The following is a 13,069-nucleotide window of genomic DNA, read 5'->3' on the forward strand; positions in this document are numbered from 1 at the left end:
CAAACAGTCTTTTCAGTTTGGGAAAGACTTTCGTCCTTTTCTGTGCCAGCTGCCTAGGAGCAACCCCCTTTCTGAAAACAGGCATGGGATTGAAAAGTGGGTCTGGGAAAGGCAAAGAAACATAAAGCCCGTCCTCACTTCAATAAAAGGAATAAATAACTGCACAGTGCAGTAACCAAGGGGGTAAGTCTGTGTTTCTTTTCCATTAAGCTCCAACTTCAAAAGAGCTTTGGAGAAAAGAATTTTAAATAAGTAATTTGGAGAACTGTTCATTTGGTGGAAGGACATTATTTTATTTAAAAACAAAACAAGGGTCCTATAAAATCAGCTAAGGGTTTCACAAAACCAAAAGTATCAACAATTGTGCATATAGAATGGCGAGTCAATAAAAGCAGAGATTCAATTAAAGAAGAAATATCCCATTAGTACAGGGGTAAAATGTCTCCGTGAACACAGTTATGGCACTTTTCTTCCTTAGTTGATTCTGGAGGCAATATTTGCTAGACTGGAAGGTTCCCAGAAGCTGTTAAATAGAGAGAAGGTCATTCTCAGCTCATGTTCTCTCAGTACCAACAACTACTATGGTACAGTTCATCCACATAGTGTTAACTTTGGGATAGATTTTCCTACTAACCTTCTTCTGCAATCCTGCACTCTCCCTGTGTCTTCAACAGCTGACACGTGGCAATCGGCTGTGCCGCGCGACACAGCTGAGGTTGAAAAGCAGGAAATAAAGGTCAGAATAGAGCCAGGGTGGGTGGGAGGACCCAGCAGCTGATCGTCGGAGTGAACAGGTTCACTCACAGCTGATCATCAGAGCTACCGAACCAAGCCGAACTGGTAGAATGCCACCACTGAACTGGACTTTCTTGGGGTTTTTTTTCCTTTAAAAACTTAATTTCTTATCCAAGAAGCTTCTTTAGTTCTAACTGGTGGGGAATGGGAAGGGTTTATATTCTTTGCAGTCATTTGATCATTAGCACTCTTCCTTTAGTTTGAAACGGGAGTAAAAAAAATAGCCGTCTATTGCAAAACTGAACAGTCCTCTCTCAACAGAGAAGAAGGGATACAACGCTACATATCTCCTCCTATTTACAATCCAGTCCTTTCAGCGGTCCCAAGAATGTTCCATGCCCATTTGTACTTTAATTCAGTTGACTGAGGGTACAGATAAACCCCCAAGGGGCCTCAATGACTCTGGAGAGTCAACAGCCAATCCTCAAGTGCTAGTGACCAGATGACTGCAAAGAATATGAATCCTTCCATTCCCCACCAGTCAGTCAGAACTGAAGAAGCGTCTTGGATGACAAGCGAATCGTTATCAAAGGAAAAAAAATGACCCAAGAAAATCCAGTTGCCTTTTGAAAAAAAGCCCCTTTGGGATATTCATTCCTCAATGAAGAGAAGGCAAAAGCAAATATCCCTTTTATTCCTCTCAAGATTTAACCTGACAAACAAAAAGAAAAATGTAAAGCTCGTACAGAACATGTAAGCTTTTGAGTCCCTTGAATACTCCTTCTGCAATGTGACTGATGGAATTGTGACTCAGGTGAAGAATCTCCAGGCTTCCCAGATCTGCTAAACTTCCTTTATCCAATCTGGTTAAGTTGTTAAATGACAAGGACCTGAGGGGAAAAAAGAGCAAAATTTAAGTATGAAGCATTTATTTTCCCTTCTTGACAATAACTCTACTAGATAGTTCCTTTGTCCTGGGAATAATGTAGTTCTAGAATATCCTAAATGTCTTTCCTATGGAAAGAAGGTCAAGAACATCCAAGTTAGATAAAGTATTTACTATACAGGCAAAATAAAGCCAGAAGATAATTCATTTAACTTTTACCGGTACATATGGTTTTAGCCCAACAGCTCCTTCAGGTTCTCAGAACTTATTCACAGAGTTAAGCTCAATTATTTCATCAAGTCATTGGGAAAGTCAAAGCGTGTTTGCTTTCAGAGTGAGTTATCTTCAAGCTAACTTCAGGATCTTGGCTATACTACTGCAATCCTGCTAAAACATGGAAAGAATTGTCCATTTTTCTTTGAACCAAGGAAACAGGCATAAGACAGGATTCCATATATCCTTCCAACAATTCAGAAGATTTTTAAGACTTGGCTTTTTACTGAGATGCTGGGATAGTTTATAAAGGCAGATAGAATGAAAGGAAGGTAGCTAAGCCTGCAGTGAGGCAGTGTTTGCTGTTTTAGGATTGGCTTGATTTATTGGGTTAATTGTTCTAAGCTACCCATTTTTGTAAGCTATAACTTTTAAATAAACGTATGCCCCAAACTCCAGCTTCAGAGCAACCAATATAATGATATCATGATACTCAGAAAGTACATAGAACTGGAAGAATTGCAAAGCAGGGCTAGCATTCTGCCATCTGATCTCAGTTGCAATAAATGGTCAACTCCAAATCATCAGGAAACTATAGTTTCCTACTAACTGAACATGTTATGTACTGAACTATGTGTCTCCTTTTCCTAATTTTCTTCATTCATGTATCAGAATAGGAACATTTTGAGGGAATCCCTAAGATTGCCTTGCATCTTACAGAGGCTCAAAACTCCCTATCCCTGATTACATAAAGACTGATTTTTACATAATGACTGTTTTCCATTCCCCTTGCCCCTTTCTTTTAAAAGTTCTCCAACTTCCTCCATCCGCAGCAAATAAAAGGTAGAATAAAAATTCGGACCCCATGTAATCCAGGTATGGTCTGAGGGTTGTTAATTCAAAGGTAGGAAGCTCGGTGTGGTTCATGGATTATGTACCTATGGCTTCAGCAGAAGGCGGAGTTGCATTTTAGTCTGTGAGCAGCTTCTCTTCAAATAAAGCAACCTAAAATAGCAAAGTTTTATATGTATCCTGGTGTTTGCTTTTGTAGATTTGAGACAAATCTACAAAAGAAATATGGGAGAATGAGGCAAAAGTGCTTTAATAATACAGGTAGCCCTCAACATACGGTCATAATTGAACCCAAAATTTCTGTGGCTGAGCAAGACAGTTGTTAAGTGAATTTTGCCCCTTTCTTGGCACAATTGTTAAGTGAACCACTGCAGTTGTTAAGTTAGTAACATGATTACCAATTGAATCTGGCTTCCCCATTGACTTTGCTTGTCAGAAGGTTGCAAAAAAGGGATCACATGACCTCACAACACTGCAAACATCATAAATATAAGATAGTTACCAAGTGTCTGAATTTTGATTGCGTGACCATGGGGATGCTGCAACGGTTGTGTGAAAAACGGTCATAAATCAGCCTTTCCAATGCCGTTGTAACTTCAAACAGTCACAACATGAACTATTGTTAAGTTGAGGACTGCTTATGATGAAGTGTGGGATGTAAAAGTTACTGACCTCTGCCAAAACCAGGAGAGTCAGGAAAGAAACATTCCTAACTAAAAAATGGTATTTATTGGCAAACAAATGGCATGTTTTTTTGCAAACGTGCGCTGAGATAGCAATGATATAACTAGGAGCAATGGAAGGCCTTTGGAAAAGACTTCAGAAAGGCAAGGGACAACATAAATTAATTCCCAAGAAGACTGTGGTGTTGAATTATGAGGAGATGGCAACCAGTCAACATTATTTCCTCACCTGTGATGAAAGAATTTTTCTTTCATATAAATTTTATTGAATTTACAATTAAAAAAATAACATAACAACATTACATAAGAAACAGAGAGAGAAAAAGAAGAAAGAAAGAAGAGAAAGAGAGAGGAAAAAAAAAAAAAAAACGCTCGGTCTTTGAGTACCGAAAAAGGAGAAGAAGAAGTATAAAAGAGAGAAAAACAAAAAACAAAAAAAACAAAGAGACGGAAGAAAAAAGAAAATACGTTAAAACCAGACTAATATTCTTTTTGACAGTCTACAAGATCCAATTCTCCTACCTTACTTTAAATATACACATCTTATCGCTATTTATGGATATTTATGCTTATTTATGCTCATTAAACAGTTTATCTCTGATATAACCAATTATACCATGCATTCCAATTATTATCAAATGCTGAAGACTCTTTATTTTTAAGAGCTATGGTTAAATTGTCCATTTCTGCGCAGTCACATATTTTCTGAATGACCAATTGATCTGTAGGTAAACGGGATGATTTCCAGCACTGGGCAAATGCTAATCTGGCCGCAGTTAGAATATGAATTATTATGTATTTCGTCTTTTTAGGAAAATGTTTATCAGAGATCCCTAGTAGGAAGAACTCTGGTTTGTATTCAATTTGATCTTTGGTTATCTCCTCCAGCCATTTTCTAATTTTTGCCAGTATTTCTGGGCTTCTTTACAGGTCCACCACATATGAAAGTAGGTTCCCTCTATGTTTTTACATTTCCAACATTTTGGACTAGAGTTTGGGTTCATTTTCTAACCTCGAAGGGGTAAGTGCCATCTATATAACATTTTATACATATTTTCTTTGTACGCCGCAGATTTCGTAATCTTAATGATTCTATTCCAGATCTTTTCCCATTCTGTTAATGTAATGCTTCTTCCAATATTCCTACTCCACATTATCATGTTCCCTTTCACTATCTCTTGCTCTAATTCTACCTCCAATAAATATTTATAAAATTTAGAAATATTCTTTTATTTGATCCTAATAAGATTTTATCTAAGTGTTGTAATTTGCTATAAATTCCAAACTCTTTGATATCTTGTTTGTATCTACTATGGATTTGTATATATAACCACTGATCAATTTTAAATCCCTGTTCCTGTAAGTCCTGTCGAGTTCTTAGTTTCCCTAAAGGATCTAATAAATCTTTATATTTAGTCATTTTTGTTATATCCAAATTGTTGGGATGAACCATTGCCTCCATTGTTGAAAGCCAAATCGAATTTTTAAATAATGTTTTTTACATATTTTTTTCCAATTAATTAATAGTGAATCTCTAATAAGATGTCTATGAAAGTACGCCTGTTTAGTTTTCCCCACATCCCATAGAAATGCGTGCCATCCTCTCTGAAGGTCGTGCCCTTCCAAGGCTAGAGTTCTTTTATTCCGTAAATTGACCCAGTCTTTTAACCATAGTAAGTTGGCTGCCCAATAATATAATTCCCAGTTTGGAAGCGCTAGCCCACCTCTACTTTTTGCATCTTGTAAGGCCTTAATACTGATTCTAGCTTTTTCCTTGCCAAATAAATTTAAGAGTTACCTTATTTATATCATCAAAAATTTTTTGATAATTTTATTGGGATTGTCTGGAATAAGTAAAGGAGTTTTGGTAAAATGTTCATTTTGATTGTGGCAATCCTGCCCAGTAAAGAAAGCTGCAACTTATTCCAAGATTCTAGATCTTTCTTAATTTGCTGTAACAGTTTATCATAATTATTCTCTTTGAGTGATTTACTATGTGGTGTTAACCATATGCCTAAATATTTGACCTTTTTTGTTGCCTGTATCCCCATGGTTTTTTCTAATTCTTTCCTCTGTGGTTCTCTGTTAGATTTTTAGTCAGTAACTCGTCTTATTTCTGTTGATCTTTAGTCCTGCTACTGAACCATATTGTTCTAGTTCTTTTATTAGATTATGTCCCTTCTCCATGGGATCCTCTAGGAAGAAAACCATATCGCCTGCAAACGCCTGTAATTTATATTCCTCTGCCTTGACCCTAACTCCTTGAATTTCTCAGGATTTTGTCTTATCCTGCGTTAACAATGATTCTAAAGCAAATATAAATAAGAGGTGGGAGAGGGGCGCCCCTGTCTCAACGCCCTTTTCAATGCTTAGTGGGCCTGTTTGTTCACCATTAATTAGTATATTGGCTTGTTGGGTATTGTAAATTGTTGTGATAATATTCTCGAATTTAGTGCCCAGATTCATGTTATAGATTTTTTGTATTAAGAAGTGCCAATGTGTTATCGAATGCTTTTTCTCCGCATCTAGAAACAAGAGTGTAAATTGTTTCTCTGGATGAGCTTCATAATATTCTAAGCGTCAATAACGGTTCTTAAATTGTTTTTAATTTGGCGGAATGGAAGGAAACCATTTTGGTCTTCATGAATGTATAAATTTAAAACTTGTTTTACTCTATTCGCAATAATTGAGGTAAATAATTTATAATCGGCATTTAAAAGTGAGATTGGTCTATAATTGTTGATATATCTGGCATCCACATCCTCCTTGAATTAACGCAATCAACGCCTCCTCCATGAGTCTGGCATTTTGGCAGCGAAAGTACTTCATTAAACACTTCCAGCATCAGAGGCCCTACTAAATCTAATGTGGCTTTATATAATTCTACTGGAATCCCATCTGGACCAGGGGATTTATTATTACATTGATTTTCCATTGCAGATTTTAACTCAGACCATGTAATATCCTTATTTAGTAATTCTTTGTCTCCTTCCCTATTGTTTTATCATTCGTATTCTCCAGATAAGTTCTTATTTTATCCTCATTGATTTCTTCTTTTTTATATAATCTTTGGAAATAGTTTAATATAACATCCTTTTTTCTTCTCAATCTCATGTTGTGGGATGCCTTTCTCATCTATTAATTGGTGTATCAATCTCTTTTCTTTTTCTTTTTAAGTTTATAAGATAGCCATCTTCCTGGTTTATTGGCGTGTTCAAAATAATTTTGTTTGGACCTTCTCAAGCTAACTTCTAATTTATCTTGTTCAATTAAATTCAGCTTATGTTTGGCTAGTATTAACTGATTTTGTAGTCCTTGGGTCTTAGGGGTTTTTGTAATTGTGTTTCTAAGTCTTGGATTTGTTGTTGTAACGCGTTTTGTTGGGCATAAATTCTCTTGTTTCTCATAGCATTATAGGAAATTGTTGTGCCTCTTATAATTGCTTTCATAGTATCCCAAATGTTCTGTTTTGAAGTTGTTTCATTATTATTATCTTTAGAAAATAATTTAGCTCCTCTTTCAGTTTATTAATATACTCTTCTTCGTTTTACAATTTGGTTATTTAGTGTCCATCTTTTTTTTATTCGTCTCCTATCCCTCCAAATTAGCTGTATTGGGTTATGATCAGCCCATTCATTCTCGGTAGAATTTTGATTTCTTTTATTTCATTAGCCAAGTCCAAATCCATCCAAGCCATATCTATTCTGGTCCAAGTCTTATGTGGGTTAGAATAATATGTAAATTGTTTTCCTTCAAGATTCGTTCCCTCCATAGATCTTTTAAATTTAACTCTCTCAACATTTCCTTACATGCTGCAGAGAGTTCCCTTTTCCCCTTCTTGTTTTTCCCCATATTACTATGGTCTTTCTGGTAGTCTGCAATGGAGTTAAAATCGCCAATCAAGCAAATGTTTCTTTTTTCAAAGCCTACTATTTTTTTTGGTGAAGGTGTTTAAAAATTTCCCCTGGTCATCATTTGGGGCATAGATTGCTACAAGTAAAATGTGATGTGGTTTATCCAAACTTGTATAACCAGAGTTCTTCCTTCGGGATCCGACCAGATTAGTTCTGCCTTTACATCTTGTTTACATAAATTGCAATTCCCTTTTTCTTGTGTTGGTCGGCGGTGCTGTAAAAGTTTACCTAATTTTGGACAAATTAGATATCTTTCGTCATTCTTGAAATATGTGTCTCTTGAAGACATATTATATCTGCGTTATGTTGAATAAGTTTTGAGAATATCCTTTTTCTTTTTAATAATGAATTTAATCCGCTTATATTGATGGAGAGCAACTTCTTCCCCTCCACCATTTATCTACTTCTGCTTAGATTTTTGCCTAGTAATGATTCGGTTCTCTTGTTGTTGTTGTTGTGGGATTTGCTCTTTCTTCTCTCCCATGTTGTGGATTATCACTTCTTGAAATTGAAGAAAGTCGTTCCTTTGGGTTCTGTGATAATATCGGACCTCCTGTGGTCTTGTTTTAGGTTCTTCTTTGGTTGGTTGACTATTCTTATCTGTGAGCTGTTGATGAAAAACTTGGGCCTGTTCTATCGATTCTATTTTGATTTTCCTCTCTTTCCATGTAATTAACATCCCCTTCCGGGATTAACCATTTAAAATGGATTCCTTCTTTATTTAAATCATTAGCTAAAAATTTATAATCTTGTCTTATCATCCTCACTCTCTTTGGAATTTGTTTTAAAATCCTAATTTCTCTGCCCTTATATGATATTGTTTCCTCCCTAGACATTTTCAAAATTAAATCCCTCAGACATCTCCTAGAGAAGCGGATATGAATTTCTCTTGGACAGTTGTTACGCCTGGCGTAGCTTGTGCTAACCCTATATACCTCATCAAACTCTTTAATTAGATCATCTTTTTCCTTTCCTAGCCATTCAGCCAATATTTCTGCCATCAAATGTTCCAATTCTTCATTTTGGCTTCCGCCACATTCTGGAATCTTAAATACGCCATTGCTTTGTCCATCTCGAGGTGGATCAGAGAGTCTTCCGTTTCTCTAAGTACATTTTTAAATTCCTCATCCATCCTTTCAAAGTTAGACTCCATGCGTGTTGTTCTACTCTCTATATCTTTTATTTTCACTTCGTTTCTCTCCATGGCCTGCTGTAGAGACCCTATCTTACCCTCCACCTTCGCTATATCCGCTTTCATTTCAGCCTTCATTTTCCCCATCTCATCTTTCAATTCACTTATATCTGCTCTAGTTTCCTTGTGATTATTAATCATCATTTCTTGCATTTTAGATATAGCTTCCTGCAAGGCTAATATGGAAGTTTGTATATTAATATTGGGGACATTGGGCTGCTTTTCCCTATTAAAGACTCCTCGATAGTTTTTTGAGATGTTGGTGGGGTGGCTGTCAACGTAGTCGATAGGGTCGGGATAGCCTTCTTTCCTGTTTTTAAGGCCATAGTTGTTGTGGATGTCATCTCTCTAAGTATTTGTTTTTGTTGATGCACAATATTAAATATATTATCCCAAATCACCATTCAGTATTTGGGTTCTGTATGAAAGACTATTCACGTATTTCAATTTTATATCTCACTCCACAGTCTTTTCCCCTATATCATAAATAGAGATCTGCAACAATATTCTAGTCAATGTAATAAGAAAATTGGTCAACAATAGTACATCAATTAACACTTTAAGGAATTAATCTTAAATGTCGTAAGTAGTCTAAATAATTTATAAATAGATTATATCAACAAAGTTTATCCCTTTTACTATTAATACTTACAACAGTAAACTCTTAACTCTTTGATAATAGTGTATCCTCCTCTTCCCCCCAGTAAGTAAAATTATGTAACGTGTTTAGGAGATACAATAGGGAGGCAAGGGGCAAGATAATAAGAGAAGGGGTAGAAGAGAGATTACCACAGCTTCAGAAAATCAACAAACAAACAACCACAAGGAAATCATCTTAAAGAAAATAGTGCCAACTTAGTAAACTTAAGTAGTACCACGTAATAAAGAGAGCAAATTGGGTGAGCTAAAGTTCCATCTTCCAGCTAGAGGTTTCTTTTCAGCCTTCCAATCAGCAAATGGTGAAAAGTGCTGACTAATCTGCAGTCCCAAAACCGTCTTTACCAGCGTTCTGTTCGCCTCTGGCTTCTTCCTCTCTTGCTGCTTCTTTCTTTGCTTTCCAACTTTTAAATCCACATACAAATCTTCCAAAGTCCAATATAATGCTCAATTTATCTTCTCCCCAATATTAAGTAGATGTAATAGTAATAGTCATGTTGTGCTCAGACCAGTTCCGGATCTCCAATCTCCAGGTTTTAGCAATCTCTCTTTTTCCCCAAAGCTTCCCAATTGCTTTTCTGGCCGCTCTCCGCCCGACTTCCAAGAGGTGCTTATCACAACCAGGAGAGAAGAATTTATGCTATCATTCTTCTGTCATTCTACTCCCTTCAGACTTCAAAGAATCCAAGATATAAACCGTTTCTCTGTTCCTCTTACTGGATCTCGCAGGCTGTCACTGCTTTGCTTATTCACTCAAGTGGCAGACCGGATTGGAAGCCGCCATAAAATGACAGCTTACTCTTTAGCGCCGAGCTCGGAGCTTCCCTCTTCACTGTTGGGGAGTTGCCTTCCCCCTCTGCAGCTCGAGGATCTCCACGTTGACACGAACCTCTCCGGGGTTCATGTATCCCTGGGGGATCGCTCCTGACGCCAGAAAAGGTGTTCGAAGCCTGCACCAGACTTCTTCACCTCCGATCTCCTGTCCTCCCACTTGATGCAGCCGAAAGAATTTTTCAAAGGGGGAACGGAAATCCAATGCTAGCAGATAGCGCTAAACACAACTGTTAAAAAACTTCATAGTTGGCAGCAGGGTTTTTTTTTTGTCAGAACTGTAGAGGCACATTTCTTTTTTTGACATCAACTAGAATTAGCCAAGAGCAAATTTCAAAATAAAGCTTTGTAATATCCCTCTGCAATCAACCAGAAAGAAGCATATATTCGCTCACATTTTGTACCCCTCTGCAGCCTGAGTAGGGAAATATATAGATTTATCAAAAAACATTTTAATTCCAGAATGGGAAGGAAAAACCTCTCCCTTAAGGGATTTGTGAAGCCCCTTGTATTCTGGATAAATCCATAACACCTGTTTCCCTTGAATGACTGAATGTGTATCCTTAAAAGACATTTTCAATAGCTTTCTTAACATTCTTTATCTGGCTATTTGGATAAAACTAAAACAGACATTAACAAGAGAAGCAAACACAGTGTCAAACCCTTGGGTTAAAGAAAAATCTCAAAAACCTCTAGGGACATCAATTGATGTTCTCCATAGCATCACCAACATTTAAAAAAAACATATATGCATGTAGAAATGTATAAAAAGGATATATGCATGCACACATTCAATTAATCTTTTATCCAGTGTTTTAAAAAGGGTTGGAATTAAAATAATGGTAATAAAAATATACAAACTGACCAAACACAGTTAGATGCTGGAGAAAAGGTTTAAAAGCATCCAATAAATAATTGTTTCATATTTATCTAGGTTAATAAAAAGGCTTTTAAAGAGAAGTTAGGGACAGATAAGGAAGGCTTGCTGGTGATGGAAATAAATATATGGGTGCCAACTGCTGAAAATAATTTATCTAGCTGAAACAAACTTCTTTGACAGAAGTGGTATTGGGAGAAAAAATACAACTTTAGCACTGATAATTACTGTGGAAGAAACAGTGTTTTAATATTCCCTAGTCCCAAATTTTCTAAATTAAAAAGTAGCATTTTAAAAGAGGGGGTAATAATTGCATTCTACAAAATGTGAATCTTCTAAAAATCTTTCTTTCTTAAAGCATGGCCTACAACTATTGCAATGCAAGAGTTTCTATTTTTATTTTCAACCGTGGCCTCCCAAATTAGCTAACTTACAGTTCATTCAGCTTTTGGCAGAAGTTCCATCCAGCAGGACTGATACTGGATATCAGGTTGTTACTCAAATGAAATTGTTGAAGGGACAGCAGGCCAAACAGGGAACCACCGTTCACTTCTGTGAGAACATTGTGCTCCAGGTGTCTACACGAAAGAACAAGCTGGTCATTTTAAACTGCACATACATTTGCACCCGAGATTGATTTTTCATACAATTTTTCTCAGGCAAATTCCTCCAACCTGCAATTTCTTTATCATACTTAAGAGAAAAAAACCCACAATCCAAACAGCATGCTTATTTGATTTCTGGGATTATAGCTGACATGAAATTCCTTGCATGGTGTTCCAATATTCCAATATTGTGTTACTGATTAAAGTGAATGCACCTCCAAGTCAAGACTGACATTTCATAATGCTCATATGGTTATTTTGACAGTGAGACAGAAGTGCTTTGCTGATGCATCTTCTAAGATTTTTTTTGCAGTTTTCCAACTTAAAGACTTCCTCCCTCCCTCCCTTTCTCCCTTCCTTCTTCACCATAGGTGTCAAACTTGATCGCGGCATGTGATGACGTATCGTGACTTTTTTGCCTTTGCAGAGTTGGTGGGCGTGGTCTGTATATGACACATCTGGCCCACAGGCTGCCAGTTTGACAGGCCTGTTCTTCACTCACTGCCTCCCTCACTCTGAGTTCCACTTGGTACTGCCTCCATCATATGCCCTGTTACTGAATCAAACACCTAAACAAGGGGTATATAATTTTTTACACTCAAAGTCTGTACTGGAAAAGGTATTCAGGAGCAGGAGACAACATAATTTGATTTAAATAAATTAAAACTAATTGAATGTAGTTAACACAATTATTGTCTGTGTTTTTAATTATTTCCTCTTTTTTTACAATTACGAACCACTATGAAGAAGCAGCTCTTGGAAAGACTTGAGAATTGCAACCATACTTTGGGGAAAGTGCAAGTATGGCTTTGGGCCATAAATTGTACACCTTTACACAACAGCAAAAGTCTATATATGCCCTTCCAGAAATGATACCACATCATTCATAAGGACTACCCAAAAGAAGAAGTTTCAGGCACCAAAAATCACATATCTGCAGTCATGCTATGAAATGGGAGGATGACTTCCTTGGCATCCAAAGAAAATGTCAAAAGAAATACAATATTCCTTAAATCCATTAGTATAACTATTGACTTACAGAACCTCCATTTTGGCCAGACCCCAGAAAGCTCCATCCGTCAACTTGCTTATATTGTTGCGCTGCAGCTTCAAAACTTCTAAACTGTCCAGTCCATAAAATGTCAAGCCTTCTATCAAACGAATACGATTCCGGTTTAACTCTCTGAAAATGACCAACAACACAGAAGGATGTTAACTCAAGACTTTCTTATATACTCATCTTCAAAAGCGAACAGCCAGGCATAGGTAAATGAGGGATAGAATGGCACTCCTTACATTAGACTCATTTTCTGTCAATATATATATATATATATTCATATTCTACATACATACATACATACATATTTCTACAGTATTTTGTTTGTTTCTAAAATATGTTTAAAACATGTTACATGTTTTAGAATTCAATGGGATTCTTTTAGTGACCTTGGAAAAAACTGAAGTTTTCAACCATAAGATTTTTACTTCAAACAGAAGGCAATGTATGTATTTCTTCCCAATATAAATATAATCATATGCTGTTAACATTTATTTCTTAAAAAAATGATTCAAATCTTGCTATTTATAGAAGAAACTCTAATTTACTTCAAGCTGGTTAGAATAA

General features: G+C 36.4%; 1 protein-coding gene across 3 annotated transcripts in view; it reads right to left on the reverse strand.

Moving 5' to 3' along the window:
• Positions 1–13,069, reverse strand: part of LRIG1 (leucine rich repeats and immunoglobulin like domains 1) — a 138,334-nt gene that overhangs the window by 34,098 nt on the left and 91,167 nt on the right. For all 3 annotated transcript variants that reach the window (XM_026722066.2, XM_026722059.2, XM_087923630.1), the window contains exons 6-8: positions 12,485–12,628; positions 11,275–11,418; positions 1,482–1,625 (exon numbers count right to left, since the gene is read on the reverse strand). In XM_026722066.2, the coding sequence (XP_026577851.1) occupies positions 1,482–1,625; positions 11,275–11,418; positions 12,485–12,628 (432 nt within the window). The remainder of the gene's footprint in view (positions 1–1,481; positions 1,626–11,274; positions 11,419–12,484; positions 12,629–13,069) is intronic.

The sequence above is a fragment of the Pseudonaja textilis genome, chromosome 2, assembly GCF_049901715.1.
Source record: "Pseudonaja textilis isolate UNSWEBS1 chromosome 2, rPseTex1.2, whole genome shotgun sequence".
Lineage (NCBI taxonomy): Eukaryota > Metazoa > Chordata > Lepidosauria > Squamata > Elapidae > Pseudonaja > Pseudonaja textilis.